The sequence below is a fragment of the Molothrus ater genome, chromosome 5 (assembly GCF_012460135.2).
Source record: "Molothrus ater isolate BHLD 08-10-18 breed brown headed cowbird chromosome 5, BPBGC_Mater_1.1, whole genome shotgun sequence".
In the NCBI taxonomy this organism is placed as follows: Eukaryota; Metazoa; Chordata; class Aves; order Passeriformes; family Icteridae; genus Molothrus; species Molothrus ater.
The window spans coordinates 35223108-35244137 of record NC_050482.2 but is presented as its reverse complement, the minus strand read 5'-3'; the positions used below and the strand labels follow the sequence as shown (position 1 = coordinate 35244137).

At 35.8% G+C, this 21030-nt stretch overlaps 1 protein-coding gene across 3 annotated transcripts in view; it reads right to left on the bottom strand.

Annotated features, from left to right (window-relative positions):
* The window catches only part of CNOT2 (CCR4-NOT transcription complex subunit 2), an 85709-nt gene that overhangs the window by 9888 nt on the left and 54791 nt on the right, over positions 1 to 21030 (bottom strand). For 2 of the 3 annotated variants that reach the window (XM_036401088.1, XM_036401087.2), the window contains exons 3-10: positions 14162 to 14228; positions 10690 to 10837; positions 9903 to 10085; positions 7462 to 7541; positions 6191 to 6316; positions 3550 to 3674; positions 1949 to 2069; positions 1681 to 1837 (exon numbers count right to left, since the gene is read on the bottom strand). In XM_036401088.1, coding sequence (XP_036256981.1) covers positions 1681 to 1837; positions 1949 to 2069; positions 3550 to 3674; positions 6191 to 6316; positions 7462 to 7541; positions 9903 to 10085; positions 10690 to 10837; positions 14162 to 14228 — 1007 coding nt within the window. Of the gene's footprint in view, positions 1 to 1680; positions 1838 to 1948; positions 2070 to 3549; positions 3675 to 6190; positions 6317 to 7461; positions 7542 to 9902; positions 10086 to 10689; positions 10838 to 14161; positions 14229 to 17066; positions 17072 to 21030 lie in introns of those variants that run through there. The other variant, XM_054514910.1, reaches the window with a different exon arrangement.

Below are 21030 nucleotides of genomic sequence, written 5' to 3'. Positions count from 1 at the left end.
AATCCCTAGCTGGGGTGAGAAGATAAAAGGAAACTTTCCTAAAGCAGTTACATTTATTATTTTTCTTTTTAATATGCAGAGCAATGTTGCATTTAAACTGCCACTGGAAACTACAGGGTCAAAATTTTCTTTTAAATCTATCTTTCCTTCAAGTTAGGTGCCAGAGGTCCCAACCTTTTTCAGGTATCCAGTGTTATTATGCAAGGTTTCAACTTAACTAGGAACAGTTGCCACAAGCCTGGTGGGTTGATTTATTAGCCTATGATTTAAAAGGGGAGGAAAAATTTGTACTGGCAGGTTGCTTTTTAAAACTAACCAGTAAAGATTTTACTCTTCTTCAAAACAGGAGTTAGAAGGGATAATTTAAGCCACTAGCAATAAATACAAAATTCTAAAATTTTGTTTCTAAAAGAACATTCATTTCTAAGTTTTTATGTCACACAGGTATTTTTACCAACCAAACTACCACACAGGGCAGAAACATTTGCCTTTTCATATGTGACACAGTCTTAGTTTTTCCAACAACAATCCACAGAGCAAGGGAAGAACATTTAACATAAGGAGAGATGTAAGGCCAGACACTGAGGTCTGCATGGGCTGTTTGCAAAGCTTTTTTGCAGCATGAAGTAAAACCAGCATTATAGTATAGGAACTGTCTGCATCAAATGTTAGCTCCTATCCTCTCCATCCAAGAATCTAAACACACTAAGTATGGTAATTAAATATTAAAAATACAGTTATTTACAGCATAGCTGCTAAGAAAAGCAGAATAATTGGGAGCCACTTTTTCCTGTGCTTATATCCACATTCATCAAGCTTCCCTGATTACATGCAGCTCCATATAAGTTTATGAAAGATGGAAACTATGTACATACACTGTCTGGTCTTCTGGGTTTTTTTAATATATTATGTGCAAACCTTAAAATATATATAGTACTCTGTCTATAAGGCTAACACTATATAAATCTGTGATAAAACAAAAAGGTGTGAGATTTTCATCTGAAAGAGCACCAGAAATTTTTTTCCACAACTGCAGTCATCTGAAAGACACTAGTTTTGTCTAAACTGATCTGAGTTCCTTCAGTAATTAGTGTAAAAAGAAAGGCACCCTGGGTTGGCTGGTTATTCATCTCCCCTAAGTCTAAAGCACTCCTTCTAGCATTTCTGCAGTCACTAACTACTTTTCTCCCCATTGCCTCTATAGCAAACCTAGATGACTAAACTAGTTTATTTAGGTGAACTGAGTCACTGGAAGTCAACTGCTTTCATTTAAATAAATCTTCAGTGCAGCCTAACACTGCAGGTGTTCTGTTCATCATTACACTATATAAATCTAATTTATGCCCAAACTGCTAAGAGTTAAGTGTAAATATCCCCAAGGAATATTATTATTAGAAAAGGAACGTATACATTACATTTATAAACAATATACTGTCAATTCCTTGAAAAAAGTCCTAAAGAAGTTAAGAGAATAAACAAAGCCACTAGGTTTATTGAAAGCTTTCCCTGAAGCACAATTCTCTTTGTTATGAAAATTTTATTTTATTGTCATTACATTCTCAAATTTTATTTGGCAAACCAGTTTGCGGGTTTAATAGTCGTGAGGACTAAGTGAACGGACTATGAATGACAGCATAATAAAACCAAAAGTGAAGAGAGGATTAAATCCCAGAAACTTACTCAGGAGAGTTGAGATTGAGACCTAGTGTTGTTAAATCACTTCCTAATGCAAGATGTACCATTCCTGGATCTGTCTCTGCTGCCCTGATGAATGTTAACAAGCCAATCATTCCAAACTGGTCCGTCACCATCCCTTGGGGAATGTTGGTAACCCGACCTGGGAAAGAAGAACAAATTAATTTTCTCTTTTTAAGAAATAGAGGAATCAACAAGGTAATCTAAATGACTGTCAAAACTTTTAAAGCAGAAAAAGTGGAATGACACATACCATCAGGTAACACCTGGATCCCTTTTTTCTGCTGGTTGTTGTTTTGCGTAGTTGAACTTTTATCTCCAGGAAACTTGGGCCCATCTGTGCTGGATGATGTTTTGCCTGATGTACTCAAATTCTATTAAAGATAATTTGCAGAGTTGGTATGATAAAAAAAAAACCAAAATGGAAATACTTATTGCCCATATTTTTTCAGTCAGGCACTCTAAGCCAGTACATCAAGTCACTTCAATAAATGGCATCAAGCTGAAGCCCCTGAGTTCTGCTGACAAACCTTATGTACTATTTAACCATTTTCCAAAGTATCCCTGTCATACAGAAGTACTATTAATAGGCTAAAAGTTTGAAGTCTAAAAGAATAAATTATTTTACACTCGAGTTGGAATACACAGTGGATATCCCCAGTGCCTGTGACTAGAGGTTCCTTTGGCTCACCACATCATTAATACTCCCCATAGTCCTGCTCCTGAATAACACTCCATGACACAGTAACAGATAATACTCAAGCCAATTTCAGGTGCAAGCAACATACAACTGGCACATTTGCAGCTATCAGGAAAGACATATAAACATTATGTCTGATATAAACACTATGCCGGACTGTGTCTGGCAAGAAAACAGACTATGCTCCAGGAATCTATCTACTGACAAAATATATTTGCCATATGTATAATTTCTAACTCTTTTACAGTCTTTATAACAAGTCTACAGTTATACAATTAATCACATTTACTCTCCCTCTCCTTACTGTACACAGTACTAATCCTATCAGAACATTTTCCTCATGATAAAACTGCCCACAACACTGGGGGGTGGGGCCAGACTTCCTCATGTCTCTCTTTTTGAGCAGTTCATTTTTTAGTTCTTACATGAGTTTGTAGTCACGTCTACTATATATTCAGTATTTATGGCACTGTCATTAGCATAGTTTTTGCAATTAGAAGTAATAAACCAATCAGTAACTAGAAACTAGTTCGCTGTTTGCATATAATAACATTTTTTTTAATTACAAAGTTTTCAGAGTAAACAATGAATAAAAGCCCATAATCTTATGCTCTAAGCTATATATCTAATGGACAATAATTATGCCAATACTTAAGATATAATGTACCCCACTAGTCTACAATATAGTCATCAATGCTCTCTATTAAGAGAGTTTGTTCCCTCTGATTCCACATCTCGATTAAGCATTTCACCTTAAAGAGATATTGTACCACCTAACTTTTAAAGGACTGGACAACTTTGAAGAAAAATCTTATAATGTGTGTATAACTACTACTGATGAGAGGCATCAGTAGCAAAAAGATGAGCTACAATTGATAGAAAAAAATTACAAATTGTAAACTTAAAAAATATTACGAATTCGCAAAAATAAGTTTTGACGTGTCCAAGCAGGGTGACTGTTTGGACCAAAAACCTTACTGAGAAATTCCATTTACATTATTACATTTTAAATGCTGCTTATACAAAATCTCTCATTAATTTAGAAGGGTAAATTTGAAAATCTCTTATTACAAATATAATCACTGACCATTTTAAAGTAATCACCAAAAGAAGTATGAACACTGAAAATAAGAGAAGATTTAAGGTTTGCTTACAGATTTATTGTCATCATTACTCGATGTTGGATCTTTGTAGCTGGAGCCTGGTAATGCTGGAAAATCTTCATTGTGTATTGAAAAGTCCTGGGACTGCTCACTTGCTGGTTTTGTTACCATCCCAACTATCATCAAAATGAAAGCAAGAATAATATTAAATGACTGCTAAGTAAAAACGTTTTCTTCTGCTGATCTTGCTTACTGTCCATTTTCATTACACGCAAGCTGTACAGCGATGACTTAAGAAACAGGTAAAGCAAAACAAAGCATATTCATTCAAAACATCCACACATATTAGATTAAAGCCTCTTATTTAAGTGTGAGCTGAGACACACTCCGGGTTAAATTCATAGGCACATCCACTGCACCTGTTTCGCACATCTAAATAATCAAATAATCTTTACGGGCATTGTTAAAGCTGTGTTTGGGTAAATCCACTGATAAGGATGTACTGCTTTTAGAAGTATAATACATTTTTTCTCCATCCCCTAAGTGCATGAAGAATTTTTTTGCATAGTATCTTCAAAAGCACGTATTCTCAAAGGACAACCAGCTAACTTGAAGCAGAATATGTTAACAATTAAATACTTGCCTGTGACATGAAGGTGACTCCTACTTCCAGTACAAAAACTGAAAACATTTAGCCTGCAACTCTCAGTGCTCTGATCCTAACTTTAAAAAAGCAGCCCAGTCACACAGAGACATGGATTCTGACAACTGAACAGGAACTTGTTTTTAATGCCAGTTCAAACCAAACCAAACAAGCCACCACACCACACACCCAAGGGTGACTAGACTTTGCTGAGACATAATACAGTGATTTGGTTGCAAAGGACACTACACTAGAAGAAAAGAAGGCAGAAGGAAGTCTAGGTCCTGGTTTTTGAAGATTCTTAGTAGATGGATAGGACTAAAATGGTTCAGTAGATGACAACACATGACTTTCTTCAGTGTTCTGGAATTAGAGATCAATGCTTCTTTATTTAAGGAAATAAACCAACATTGAGTTAATCTTGTTTCTGCTGTTCAGCCCTTTCATCCAGAGTTATTACAATTTCTTCCACTGGATGAATAAAATTGATAATGAATTAACTTTAATGGATATTCTTATTCCATCTAAAAGCTATTTGAAATACAATTTTCCTGAATAATTAAGCATGAGGAAAGTAGGTCTCTGCTCTGTTTTGAGCTTGCTCTTTCTTGTCCACAACCAGAAGTGCTCTCCACATTTTGTGCTGGAAGACAACATCCAAAGTATTTCACATTTTCATTTTTTGACTGTTTCTACCTCCATACTCATCTGCTGCACTAAGCAGATGCTCAGGGTAGCTCTTTGGAGAACTTTATTTCGTGGTTTATCATGCAGTCATGCAAATAGCTATGCTAGAACCAAAATGGGGAAATGGTGTAAGCAAAAGAACAATTACAGACATTGTTAGGCTGCAGTGCTGTTTAATACTGAAATCAAGCTCTGTGCTGGAAGTGCATCTGTGTGGATCTCCCTCCTATCTTCTCTCAGTTTTTCACATACTGTCTTCTTTTTCTAGAGCTGGAACTAGATTGTCCTTAGGGTTCCTTCCCATCCAAGCCATTCTATGTTGGACAAAATCTTACATAAGCCTCAAGCTGTACTAAGTCTCCATTCATGCTTGGTTTTGAGTGTCATTATGTGGGGAAGTCACTTTCCCCCCATATTTAACAATTCAGTTTAACTTGTTTAACCCTTTCTCACAGCTATCTTATGCAGAGGGCCTGGTTATGCCAAATCCATGTGGCTACTTTCTCTTGATAATGTGGTATCTCTTTTGTCCAATTGAAGTTGGAGCTATCTCTGAAGAACACTAGTGTTTTATAGCTGGAAAACACTAAGTTATTTTTGGTTCAAAATTTGACAAGTGTCACAAAAATAACTTACGGTTATAAAAGCAACTTTTCACAAGAGCTGATGCAACATGCGTAACAAAATCTACTAAAGCAGTAACAAAAAGAAAGTTTTGTACCTCACACTAAGCTTACCTGAATTTTTTCAAGACCCAAATAGTAAGATTTGTATCCACCTAAAGGTTTTTCCTTTTATTATTTTTTTAACCTGTACAGCAAGAATTATATGACACATACTTGGAATCTGAGTGATAATAATTGATGCTTACAGGTTACTTTTTGAAATCTGATACTCATCATAAGGGTGACACTGAACAGTACAACAGCAAATACTATCAAATAAACAGTGAAAGTTTACAGTACGTTTACACCTTATGACTTTTTACACAGTAACACCTCTACTAATAAAACACTATTCCTGCAATTTGCTACTCAGACATCAACAGCTCTTCTCTACATGTAATTTGAATAAAACCTATTGCCTAAGAAATTTCTAGAGTGAGCAGCCTCAGAGCAATCATACTATACAAACCAAAAACCCCAACAATCCCTATTGACAGTAAAACTAGAACACATGTGTTCTAGTACTTATGAAAGGGAGTCTCCAACCACAGGTATCAATTATTCATTTTTAAAAATGAGTCTTAGCAGCTCACCTGTCTGGCATTTTTGAAAAGACTGGCTATTGTCTTATGAACAGCAACAGGTGAATCAAGCAAATTTCATTTCATTCAGAGAGCTTTCAAAAGTTTGGTCTTACCATAGGGTGCCCTTCCAGCTAAAGGGTTTATTAATGGAGTTGGATTGCCACTTCCTTCCCTTCTGTTTCTGTCTGCTAGTGCTGGAAAATCTGAGAGGTCCAGTCCTGTCACATTTTCACTTCCATCTACAATAAAAACAGGTATTCTTAACTCCCTTATGTATTTCTGTCAGACTTCATTATGAGCAAGATAAATATAGGATGTATTTTCTTTCAAGTTGATATTTTTTCTCATTCAGTAATTATTACATATAACTACAGCCTTTGTGTTACAAGATGACCCTAAAGAGCATCAGTATGTTTGAAGTTTGCTTTCAAACGACAGACAGTAGCATTTAGTAAAGCCTACTCCGCTTGAATTAAAGTCTGTACACATAAAATACAGGCAAACTATCAAAATTCCAGTTCTAGAATAGGTATTGAAATCTGTTTTAAATCTGTTTTAAGTTTGAAGAATTATAAAGAAGAAATTTGAGAGAATAACCCATATTAGCAGCAGCATCAAAGAGCTCTATTGTCCTTAGATAAGGTAAGATAAAGCTGAAGCAGCTGAAAAGCCAATGCAGTGCAAGTTACATGGGAACACTTTTTGATTTGCAGCAGGAAATGCTACAGAGGTGAGGCCAGAGCTGCAGCTCTATAAAAATGTCACAATGTCCTAGGGAATGCCCAAACCATTCCAATCTTGTGACATCACCAGCCCCTCAGGTTGCTTCATATATGCAGCCACATACAGAAACAACAGCACACATGAACCTAAATCATTTACAGACAAAGATATTTTCTCCTCTCTAGTTCATTAAATTCAGATGAAGAAGTAATTCCCAGAGAAAAATCACAACTTAACAACTAACTGAAAGGATTACATGACAATTCAGCTGCTCAAAAGGAGTTTGAGATTAAAAAAAAAAAATGCTTTCCCACTGCTTTTACACACCTAATGTTTTCATAGAATATGGATAAATCTTCTCCAATACCCTTTTCAAGTTCAAGAGCTGTTCTGTATTTCTAACTGAGTAAGTATAATCTATAGGCAGGTGACATACAGCAAACATACTACAGAACTACTTTCACTTTGTCTTCAAAAGTATTAAAATCCACTGCTATAAAGCAGTACCAGTTACGTAGCACTACTTTTGAAGCAGGGTTTCTATGGAACATCTGAAAATTGTTAGAAAGTTGCACTGCAACAGAAAAAAATATTAATTATTAGACTTATTTTAAAAAAAACTCTACTGTAGTTTAAGGTCAACATAAGAGAGTAAACTCACCTGTTCCATTAAAAATGTTACTTGATAAGGAGTTATTCATTCCAAATGCCTGATTTCTGTTCATCCCAAATCCAGACATACTGTGAAAAAAATCCAGAAAGTCAGACAAAAGGATATATATACTTTGTGTTTTTAGTGGAAGATATAAAGGCGAGAAAAAAACTGAAATTATTTCAAGCCTAAGCAACCTATATTAGCCTAAACTTGGTTTTTAATTATTTTCTGAAAACAATGAGCAGCAGCATCAGGCACTGCTCAATCAGGTCAACTGGAATGACTTCAAAATAGCTTAGTTTTTTAATAGCCATTGTGTATTAAGACATTTCTCAACAAACAAGTTATGACTAACATGATCATTACTCAATAATTTAACATACAAAAATGAAGCCGCATTAAATGCAGTAGTTAAAAGTCAGGCTGCAATCCATACACAGGCAGGTGGGAAGCTGGATCATGAAAAAGACCAAGTTTGTCACGACTCATTTAATAAGCTGAACAGTTATGGTGTGCAATCACGGCCATGTACACATGGCATTACTGTGAGCAGAGGGATGGTCTCTGTCATACAAGGACATGAGCTAAAGGTTCATAAAGTCAAGCAAAAACGTTTGAAAACATCTAAGAATCATGTAGGACTACTGTGGTTGTGCAGACAGCTCCACAAAGAATCCATTCCATCCTGTTGAGAAGCCCAAAGGTAGGCCCCCGGCTGAATGAAATTCTGAATGTCTGCCCTGTGGAAAAACACAACATCCACTTCTCCCTGAAACAGGATAGAAGCTGATATTTTGGAAGTTTCCATAAATAAAAATATGAAAAGGTTCCCTAGTGGAAATTTTACCTATGCAAAGATTTACAGTTACAAATCTGAAGCATTTAACTCTAATTTGAAACACCTTCAAATGCTTCACGTTCAAAAATCTAGCCTAAAAACCTTCATTGCTCCAACTAAACAACTATTTAGAAAATGCTTCTTGAAAGTCACGTAATTCATGCACCTGACAAGCAAATGCCATAAATTCTTTTCCCCAAGAGTAAGTTCAAAATTTTGTTAAACACCTTAATTAGCCATTGGACATGTATACTACTATACTTCCACAGGTTAATAATCTGTGGAGAAAGAGCCAGTCATTGTTTCAGAGATATTTCCTTCTCAATTTGTAAAACTTGTAGCTTATTGAAAGTGAGCAATGCAAAGAGTAAAAGATGAGCATTTTAATTCAGAAGTTCCTACACATAGGGATTTCATTATCTACCCTACAGCTGAATACTATTTGAACAGTATTTTGTATACATGTATCAATATCCAGTATCACTGTTCTCTGCACATAGAGTTTTTAAGTATATTACTATTTCATCTGTTTGTGATCTCTAATTTCAAAAATACTTTAAATATTATCTTTTAAAATTATCAGGTCTACTTGCCACTAGACAGGACAGAAAAGGCAAATTTTTTGTAATGAGAGGCAAGATATAAAGTCTTTTCATGCTCCAGGACCACAAACTGCTATTAGGGGATCACTATTTGCTGTGCTTGAGAACAGTATCTGTTACATGCCTATATCAATGTGAAACTACAAAACGAAACAATCTGATTAAATATTAGATAACTGTGATGTTTGTCTTCACTTTCCTTTATCTATTTTGTAAAATATGAGATTGGGTTAGAGGTGGCACCTGACCACCATGAGCTTGTTTATGCTCCAATAGTCACTCCTCTAAGGAAGGGCCTGAAGGAAGAAAAAGGACTTCACTGGGAGCACAGAGATCATGAGGTAATGGAACTGAGGTTTAAAAGCAGCAAGCCATGCTAAGCTGTGACTACACACATTAAATAATTAGAACTAAGACAGTGCTTACTACAAGTTTATCAAATGAATGAAGCAACACCATTAAAGCCTAATGATTTGTGATGTTAGTATCCTGCCCCAAGTTAGAAAAAGAGAAAAATCTATTGAGAAACTTTTGGCATCCAAATGAGCACTAAATCCTTAAATGAATGGCAAGCCACTATTTTCTGCATTATTAAAGAATTTAAAGAAATACCAGATCCTTACTGCATCCTAATCAGTTTACTTCCCTTCTAGAATAACTATCATGTTTTTAAATTTTGCCTTACTTCTTCCCAAAGCCCTAGATGAACAATTTTAAAACAGATGTGTATGCTGAAAATTTAAGGTATGTTTCAAAAATAACCTTGGGAATACATGAGAAACATCACATACTTTAAAGCGGATGCAGCAGAAGTTCAATAGTCAGAAAGAGAACTTAGCTTAAAGGCCTCAAAGACCTTACAAGAATATTACAAGGAGCGTCAAAGTTTATTGCCCAGACATGAGTACATGACCCAGGTTTCAAGATTTATTCTAATGGATAAAAATTACATTTCCAGAGCAGCATGTCTCTGGCTGTACAGGGATGGTCCAATTAAAGAGCCTTACCTGTTCACAGTAAAAGGTTGTCGAGAGGGTTGCTGCTTTGGCATACATATTATGCTTGGAGAGCTTCTGTTAGGGCTGCCTAACCCTGAACTGCTCATGCTGTTTGTCCTGCTGGGAATTCCAATGCCCTGACCAACCTGGGAGTGGTTCATCATATTCCTAGGATTCATAGGCAATATCCCCCTGAAAAAGAAAAACCATACACAGAGATGAATCTGTACAACAGTATTTGACTACTCATTTAGATTACTAATGCAGGATGGACTCCAAGCTGTTGCAACTTAATTTGTGCTTAGCGACCAAACACTGTGTTTGGATTACTCTCTATAATTAATGCAGTTCTGGATTTCTTCAGAAATACCAAATGACCTATTACATGCTAATCAAGTCCTTCATCAGGTTTAGATAAATACTTAAGTATTATACATATGAGAAGGTGTTACAGCTCTTTTCTAATGAGCACTTCAGACCTACTATCTTTATATTCTCATGCAGTGTATGACACCATAGCAAAGTTTTAACTGCACAATCAAATAACTACCTCTTACATTCTGAAGCAGAATTTGCCAGCAATTTGTCCTTTACAAACAAAAATAAAATACTGTCTTACAGTAAACCTTACTTTTTTTATGGTATTATTTCCCTAACAAAGTAAGTGGTCCATAGACACTACTTTTCCTCTTTTTTAATTTATCAGACTGTAAAGTATGAGGCAAAATATGCAGAACATTTAACAAGAGCTCTGCAGAAAGACACAATGGCAGAAATATCAGCTATTGATAAATACCTGCTCGGAGATGGAGGCGTGTGAAGTGACATTGTTGGTACCCCTGTTGTTGGCGTTACGTGGCTCGGTAACTGAGTGCCTTGTGATAAGCTGCGATTTAACTGAGGGGTATTGTTGCTCATTCCCCTCATTGGAAGGCCTAGTGCACCTATTGAAAAAAAATTCAGAGGGGTGGAGATACAGAGCAATCAGGAACAAGGTCTTCTCCATCAGGTATAGATGGAAACAATTTATGCTGACAACGTACAAGAAGAGTGTAAAGACTGAAGGAAAGTGCAGTGTAAAAACTAAGTCCTTGTTTGGATAGAAGAAACTCCACTATCAAATTTAGGCCCATATCTGTTTAACTTTGGAATGGCTCTTTGAGGAATTTCTCTGAAGTCACTTACGAAATTTTGTTTACTTTGAGACATATACTGTAGATGAAGGATTGAATATTAAGTTTTTCAATACGGACATGAAATTCTACAATTTATCTCAGAGGAAGGCAGCATTTTAGGAAAATCAGTAACTGCACTCAAGAAATATGCTAATTACTCTTGAATAAATAAGCATGTATTTGAACAGTATTTAGAACACTGATTTGTCTTGCTAAAAATTAAGCAAATCTCTGATAAAAAAATGAAAGTGATGGATCTTTAATTAACAATAACACTGTTTTTAGGACAACAAAAGCGAGGCCAATTTGAGGCCAATTCTCTCTTTACATAAAGTTGCTTCTTTAAAGCATCAGTACTTCAGTGTCGGTGATCAAGTTTGACCTTATCAGAAAAGAAAGCAAGCAGAATTTTAAGAGCTCTCTTTCAGCATTTAAAAACATACAGCATGTATAGAAAATACTTTTGATCCGATTGTTAAAACCAAACAATCATGTGTGACCAAATAAAGCAAGCATTTCAGTGAGGTACAACTGAGAACAGCAGAAAATAACCAATTACTGCCCAGTTTCAAAATGTCCAAAAGTTTTTCATCATTCTCATGTCACTTTTCTGTGTTTAAGTAGTTTCAGAATTATGTTCAAAGACAAGAAAAGTCATTTAGTGCAAGATGGCAGTAATAACAAAGCATATAAAAAATGATGGCTGTGACAGTTCCTACTGCTTTGGCATAAGGCTGCTGAGGCAGACTGACAGAAGTCAAAATCTTATCTTGCAGACCAAACAAAAGAAAATTCTGATGGATCAGCACTCTCCCATGATAGAACACCCCAGCAGAAGAGCTGAATATGACAATGCATAACGTGGTTAAATACTAAAATGCAAAGAACAGACACAGCATATGCTCAAAATATTATTGTGGACAAAGTCTGAAGAAATGTACCAGTCATTCAACTTTTACACTATAAGAACTGCAGTCTGTGTCCTACCCTACAATTTGCAAATCCAGGGAGTTTGCAATAAAACTCAAGAGTATAACACTCAGATTTATCTCTGTACATTCAGATTAAGAGGTAGTGTGACTTGCTATAAGAAGCATCCTAACATTTCATTAAATGTTGATTACATCAAAGTGTTCACTGTAAATATTTTGGCAATTTCCTGCATCAGAATAATTTCAATGAGCATAAATATGTATTATAAATAATATTTCATATTGATTAAAAATTACATGAGATTTTAAAAATAAAATGGTAAAGAAAAAATACATACGCTTCCAAACTAGATACAGCACACCAAAAAAAAACACAATAAGGATATTGAACCTAATTTTGTGCAAGCATTTGTTTTAGCAAAGCCACTTTAGACTGATGGTTATTTCTTCTTATTGGCTCTCTTTAAACTAGATTTTTTTACTGATGAGGCTTGTTACAGTGAAGTAGAACCATATTGCCGGCAAGGACAGGCAGTTGAAATACTCAAGAAAAAAAAACCCAAACCCTTTTTTCTTACACTTTCTTTTTCTAGTTTTCTAACTGAGACAAGATCTATATGAGTAATATTGAAGGCAGACCAATGAAATGGCAGATTTCCTTCCTACTGATCAAGTTTACTGGTCAAGGTTACATTGATGCTGTAATATGGCATCTTGTTTAATGACTGACAGCTACCGATCTTTAAAAGTGCATAGGCACTATCAGCTTTGTTTTTCCTAAAGAGTATTTTAATTGTTAACTATGACTTCAACAAAAAAGTTTCTTGTCCCTTTTTCTCAAGATCTGGTAGAAACTGACACCTGGTAATATTTACTTTCAAGGTTGTAGGCATGTATGTCTCCATGTTACAGAGATTACATCCTAGGCACAGCAACCAACTGAATGAAAAACCAAGTTGATTAAAAAGATGACCTTAAAAAATAAAGAACAAATGACTGTGACAAGCAGAATGGATATACTTTTTCAGTATCTGTATACAGTAAAGTCTGAAAGGTTCAACAGTGCCAAAATCAGCACCTATAAGACAAGAGCCAAACATGACTCTAAGAAAGGCTAGAAGCTGCTCATATAAATCTCAGTAGCATAATAAAATGGCAGTTTATATTACAGGGTCACTCTTCAACAACCACTGAGATAGGGGAAAAAAACCTTCCAAAAAACAAACGCCACCAAAAACAAACAAAAAACCCACCCCAAAATGCCACTGTGTTTTTTAAACCATTTGAAGAAAGCCAAAAGAAGTTGGAAGGCCATGCATCTAGCAAACAAAGCTTTTACTTTGACTAAATAAAAAAGTCCAGACTCTCTAAAGTACTCTGAAGACATTTTTTCTTGGAATCTGAGTCAGATGCACTTAGCAAGAAGCAGAAAACATTTAAAAGCACTATAGTGACACAAGAGAGATGACATTCACAACCAGTTTTACTTGTGGAACAGTATCTAACTCGGGTATTCTGAGACACTGCCTGAGTGCACCTCTCAGTTACCAGGAGGTTCAGCTCTCAGTGCTGGCCCTAAGTTAGGCAGTCCTTGAGGCAGCATTACACTGTGACTGTCACTCTATAGCTCTTCCATTGCAACGGTGTCCATAGGAGTGGTAGACACATGACATTGTCAAGGAAAGAAAAAAACAGTGATGCAGAGAGCAATAATCTTAATGGCATAGCTCTTTGCCAAATGCAAGTTGCCAAGCATGTACACAAGATTTACTATGCTCCTGTAGAGCATGAAATATCAGTTATATTTAAGGTATAATTTCCTTCTATTCCTTACAAAGTTTTCTGAACTAGGCTCATTTTAGCTCAGCTTTCTTTATGTTTTCCTTCAGAGAGTCTGTTAAGTCACAGAAATTTTTTATAGTATGATTGTATTTGGATATTTAGCAGTAATAAACTGACAATATAATATTGTGCACACTAAACACTGCAAAAATGCATATAAAGCAAAGCAAAAATGTATCTTAAAATAATTGTATGTAAGGAGACATACTGTCATTTTTACACAATCACCAGAAAACAAAGCCATCTGCATGTTCCAGAGTGTCAAACTGCAATATATTTAGCATAAAATAAACGTATTATTAATAAAAAGAATTCTTACTTTGTTGCCCGTATAAACTTGCCCCAAACTGAGACAGCTGACCTGATGTTGATGGTGATGCCAGCATCTAAAATGTAAGAAGAAGAAGAGGTTATTAAAGACATAAAGATAGTGTGCTATCTTGCTCTGGAAGTTGACAACACCATGTTACGCCAAGAAAACCAAACAACTGAAAACTTGTTCAGAGTCATGAAAAATTTTAGAAATTCCCCAAAATATCTGCACAGTAACACCTGTAGCAGTATACTACACATCAATAAAAATGTCTGACTCTGCCTGTATAAACACAGATTTTACTTGCAACAAAGACCACAGAAAATCTAAAAGCTTTCAGGTTTTCTACCCATGCATCCAGAAGACCCATCGTTACAGAAAAAAGAAATATTCATTTACTTAAATCAGAGGTCTTTTTCCACTGCAAAACACGCCTCATACAACCAGATCCTTTCCTGCTCAACAAAGGGGTGCTTCGTATTGTCATTCACAATATGATTGGCTAGGTAGCAGCAGGTATATACAAACAGATATGAACTTCAGGTAAGATTCTAATGTTAAAATTATAATATATTGCCCTAAGAGCTGGCTTCATGCTTCTACACAGATATGAACAGGACCTACAAATGTCAGAAGCAATATTTTCTGCTCTACCATGCCCACTTTAGAGAAATCACATATCACCAAGAAAGAAGGCAACTAATGTAGGCACTTGACACTAGATTTCCAGCCTTTGTTCTAAGAGGAAAAGAATAAGCTGTTCTCCGTGCTTATAAAGAAATGTAAGGTATTAATAACTTTGAGAAACAGGACATATACTTAAAAAACTTGGCAAAAAACCCCTTTGTAATCTTAAGGGAAGTTAAATATTTGAACATCCATCCCTGCTTTTGCTGATCAGCTGTTCACCAACACTAGGTACAGCTGACTGTCCCCCTGTGGCAAGAAGTTATTAGCTGTCCTAATCCATCCATCTACAACAGAACATGCTATTTCTACTTAGTAATACAAGGGCAAATAGCTGCTTGTTTAGTGAATTAGTCTGAACTTGGACTAAATTTCAGGATGGTTTCAAGGAAAAAAATGTCTGGATTCTTAGACATAAGGCAATTTCAAGGGTTTTCAGCATAAGAGTAAAGAATTCAAATCAAAATAATTTTACCGTGATAACTGCAAACTGCTTTGTTGATATCATCTAGGCAGATGTAAAATTCAAACAAACCTTATAAACCAAATCTGCTAGTTGTCTATACTGGGGCCAAATCCAGATGGTAGAAATGAGAAAGAAGACAGGCAGGGTAAGTCACTAAGTATCAAAAGTAGCATTCATATCTGTAAGTCACAAAGTATTTATGGGATTTTTTGCATATATACAGAAGACATGAGAAAGAAATTACAGAAGGCAATTACCATAGACCATCAGAAAATATATCAGAACCTAACTCAGCATACATTTTACACATATTGAGAACAAAGTGCAGGTATTTGATAGTAAGCAACTATAGGAACCAACATCCACACTAGCATACAAAAAGGTTTGAAATAGCAATACAAGATCTTTCTCAGTGAAGAACTCACTGTGATCTAAAACCCACTTTAAGTAACACCCAGTGGCTTCAGCTCAGCATTCATACAACCAGGTTCACAGGCATCACCATTCATATAACCAGGTTCACAGGCATCAGCAAGCGATGCAGACATAGGGAAATACATTTGTTAAAAAAAAAAAAAAGTTGGTTCTGGGGGCCTACCAGCTGCTGTATGCTTTCCTAAACTAAAACACTTGATGCCATGGACTAGGTGTCCATTAGTGAGTGGCACATGTCTGGTGCAGTGCTGCAGCATCTCTTCCAGCCTGTTTTCATTCAGAAAGAATAAAATTCACTCACACTTAATATTGCTTTGCAACACGAACCAGAGAATGCTGAAGTAGGGACACTTGGGAGACAAGATTTCAAAAGCACACTTCCCCCCCACCCCAAGATAACAAATTGATGTTCATTAAACACTGATAAAACAAGCTGACACAGTAGTTTTTTAAGAAAGGAAAGACAGAGTAAAATGGTGAGGTTAAAAAAAACAATATTCAAGTTTAACAAGTTGGAAAATCCTAGCACATGTTGCAAGGTGTGAAAAATTATCATTCTATGGGAAAAAATGAGTCAGAAAGTTATAAGACACCTTCTGAGACAATGATAAAGGCATACAAGTTCAAAAATAAAAGTCAACAAAACAGACATTGAGCTAGAAACATCAGTCAAAAAGTACTACCAGCTTTGGGACAGATAAGCAAAACAGTTAAGCCAAAAAGGAATATCCATAAGCACAGCTGCTCAGGGAATTAAAAAATTGCTGTGGTGGCATGTGATGTAATAAGCAGAAGATGGTACAGACCTCAGCATAAAGTCTTTTATTTATAATGTTAATTTGGGGTAAAAAACCCAATAATTAGAAAACCCCTAAGAGGCAATAGATTACTTTAAAGAGAGAAAAAAAGAATCCCACCTCTTGTACAATGGGTACTACTTGATTTTAAAAATTCAATTAAAAGCGGTAGCAAATAATATTTATATTGAACACTGCTTATTAGAAAGAGGATTTTCTTTTGAAACATTGCAAAGTAGGTCACATCTATTGTGCCACTTACTTTTTACATGAAAAGTTAATTGCAAAATGACTTGTAGAGAAACCTTTATAGAAAATCATAATAAAGGCCAAGTGTTGAATTCAGTAAGTCTGATAATTTAATGTCATAACATACTTAGAACATCAAAGATAACAAGCCTCAAGAAAGAAATCAATAAAAAATCCTGTGGATCTGTTCCAGGCAGATTAAATGCAGCACTTCTCAAATCTTATGGACCAGGAATATGCTGTATGGATATCTCATTTCATCTCTACTTTATTAAACATCTTTTTCTGTCATATCTAAGTAAGGAACAGTTTAGAATCGTCTTGGTCTTTTATTATTTCCATACAATGCAGATCAGCAACAAAAATTAAATTCAGCAAAACCTTAACCTCTATTACCAGAACCTTGACTTGCACTCAAAGCCTCTGAGTCACTATTGTAGTCTACTCAAGTTTGGTCCAGCAAAGATAATGAAGATTCAAGATGAATGGTATTAGTAGTACTAAAAACATTTCTTCTGGCATTTTGCAATCATTATTTCATCTGACTGGGCTACTTGCTACACAACACAGAATATAAAACAACTCTCCAAAAGCATACTTGCAACTGTGACTGGTGGTTACTTGAATTTCTTTTTGTCTACGATGGCCAAAAGTCATAACCTTAATAAAAATCAAAGCAGACTAAGCCTTAAGGTGACTAAAGCCTCTTCCAGTTGCTAAGACCTATTAAGCTTTACCCAAATTATGTTACAATCTTAGGGAAAAACCACTCAGAATTATATGTGTAACAACCTAAATCAATTTGTAAGTGGTTAACAGCCGCAAAACCCAGCATGGGATTTCTCCTTCTATTCCTAAGTTGTATCAATGAACTAGGCAGACTTTTTTTTTTTCTATTAGCTTTCCCAATGTTGCTATTACAAGACAGAGGAGGCCTACGACTTGCCTCTCCCATGGGACAGGGGGACTACTGAGCAAAAAAGACCTTGTGGAACATGAAGGCTGCACTTTATTTTTCAGGATACAGGAAAGACCAACACTCAGTACTGGCAGGCTGATTACACTCAAGACATGGACATAATTTTACTCACGAGTCTCAAACAGTCACTGCAATTTTGATCGTGGAAGATTATGCATCTAAACTCAAACCAACGGATGATCCAAGTTATCAATTCTGCACAATTTTGCTGGACTAATCCACACCAAGAACCAATAAGCTGCAAGGGGCTCTCAGACAATTCCCTATCCCTAGTGCTGAGAGATTTTTCTGTAACAGCTTTCATTACTCTTGATCAGTTTACTGCAGTAAATTCATTTGAGATTGTCAACAAATCTAAAAAAAAAAACCAGCACCAAGAAATGCTTAAATTTGCCAGAACTGTGAAGAAAACACTGCACTTTACAACCCTCTCGGGAGGGTGCAGAACACAGGAGCAGAGGGGTAGTGGGAGGAGGCCCTGCAGCAGCGCTGGCTGAACGGGCTCCTGCCTCCCCTGCCCTGCAGCATCCTGCTGCCCCCAAGCACAGCCCCAGCTCGGCCTGGGGACAGCTGCCTGCCACCATCACTGCCACGGTAGCACATGTCAGCAGGGTGGCACCGAGAAAACGCGTAAAACAATTCTGTGAAGGCTGCTACATTACCTAGTTATAGCCCAAAGCTACTTTCTTAAACATGAAGCAAGCCTAGCTAAGATATATAGATTAAGCACTACAAAGTCAACTCCTAGAAGCAAAATGTGTTAGAATAAGCAAGTTTGTGAGAAGTATCTGGCCTGATAAATGATGGGATTCTCACAGATGCAAACATCAGCATAATTTTTTATTTACACTACTTTATTTCTGGTATCTGCCATCTGTGCTGCACTATTTAATAACAACATCTGACCCACAGCCTCAAAAGAAGTAAGTGTTATACTGACGTAAAACCAGTAGTAAAACAAGTCAAGAAATAACAGATAAAAATACTAGACTCTGCCAGTTTTTTTAGTAGTATTATTAGTCTTCCTCGTTACACCACCTTCTAATATAGCACTCCCAACAGTCCCATATTACAAGAAAGTATTTCCAAATCTCAATATCATAAAACAATGAAAACCTTGTATACATATATAAATACAGGTTATTATCTGCCAGTGAAAATTATTACTGATGTAAATAATTTGTGAAATATAAACTCAAATACAATACTGTAAAGTAAATGAAATTTTATTCAGTCTTTCATATTTCATAATTTCTGTTTGGTTGTGATCTTCTGCCTCCAGCAGCACTTGGCAAGCACAAGGAGGTAGGACCACACTTCTGATGGCAGCAATATCTCAAGATCTTAAAGACAAGATGTTGCTTTTGAATGACAATGACACTATCACTGTGAGGTTAACATGGCTACCCAAGTAAAAACAAATTCTCCCTGTGTAGAGACATTGTCTGATAGTACAGTTTATCAATGAGCCAAATGACTACTGAAAGCTCATTGAAAGATGCTATAAAAAATGCCAAAGCAATTGAGAACTAGGACAACAAAGCAAATATTTTACACCAATTAAATAACCAGCTGCATACAAAAAAGCAAAACCAAAATGCCCACCACTGAGCTCATAAACCATCAATATTACAAAACAGCATGTTCAATGAAATGAGTTATTGGGTAAGAAGCCATAACCCTTCCCTTCTAGAAAATGCACATGATTTTATGCATGGAATTAATCTAGTTAAAGACCTCACTTCAAAAGCTAGAGCTGACATATAAAAATTATTATACATTGTGAAGTGGAGATGCAGTAAAATAAAGCTTCTAGATGAAGCTAAGATGAAAATCAGGAAAGTATAGAACACCCACCACAGTCATTCAATTATTCTATAAAAAGCCTAAATACAAACAGAATCATAATGAAAATTATACTACAGTCATCAACAGTAAAATTAATTTCCTTGTGACATAATTCCAAATTGTAAAGGGATGCGAACTAACTTACATTTGGATATATTTTTCAGACACATATTTGCACACTGTGTGAAATAGTATAAAACACTTTTGTCTCTAAGCAAAATTAATTTATGATGTATTGTCCTATTTGATAAATCCGTTCATGTGCAAAGTCATAGGTGACACAGTAAAGGGTACATTTTGTATTTGAAACTTTTTGTTCTTTCAGCATACTGTATAACTTTCTTATGAAAATGCACACTCTAGGCAGAATGATGATAGGCTCTGAAAGAGAACTGCATTAAAACACAAAGCTCCTGAAATTGTTACTAATCTCATTCCCTGCCAATCCTTCCAACAATTTTGCCACTTTTGCCACTATCAATTGCATTGCAATTTCCATACATTTAAAGTTTGTTTGTTTCCAATAGGGTTTTTGCTTGTTTGTTCTTGGTTTTTTTCCTTGTGTTGGTTGCTAGGGTTTTTTTTTTTAAAAAAACACATTATTGTGTACTCAGTAATACATGCAAGGAATGTTTAATCACTCTTCTGGAAGGTGAAAAGTAACTCTTATTGCTTCGTAGCTCACACTTCAAAGAGTGAAGCCTAAGTCATGTGTTTCACAAAGCAAGCAGCAGGGCAAACCAACTCACTATTCAGTCAAATCTACAAGAATGCTTACATGCAAAGTAATGCATGTGAAAATATTCATTTGCCATTTATAATTAGGACATTATTCTATTTATTTCTCAAAATAAACTTAAGGGTTTTTTCTCCCTCCACAAATGGATCAAAACTATTCAGACAATTACAAGTTAGGTTAATGTACAATATCTCTATTCAGCCAAGCAGCATTAATGTGAATGCTACAACTACACAAGGGGGTTTCCTGGGAATTCTTAAATACATACAACTGCATATGAAGCATCTGATGTAAAATTATGACTAAGACAAGAAAGATACCTTAGGAAACACGATACCATATCATTTTCCTCAGAATCCTGAAATAATAGCATTAAAAAGTCAGCAATTTATCTGGATCAATGAGGTTCAGCAGCCTTAAAGTCAAAGTTGTCTCCAGAAAACTGACTAAACTCTTACACACTTAGTTTCCAAAACTTAGCAAGATTCTGGATCTCAATCATAATGGCAAGCTAAACCTTCAGGGTTTTCTCTCTTGTAAAAGTACCACCTCCTTGTAAGGCCAAGTCTTTCAAAACACAGTAAAAGTAAAGGTTCTATAAATCAGTTTAATAGAATCACAGTAAAAGGCCTTTGACCACCCTTTGTTGTATCAGCATCACTGACATCTGCCTTC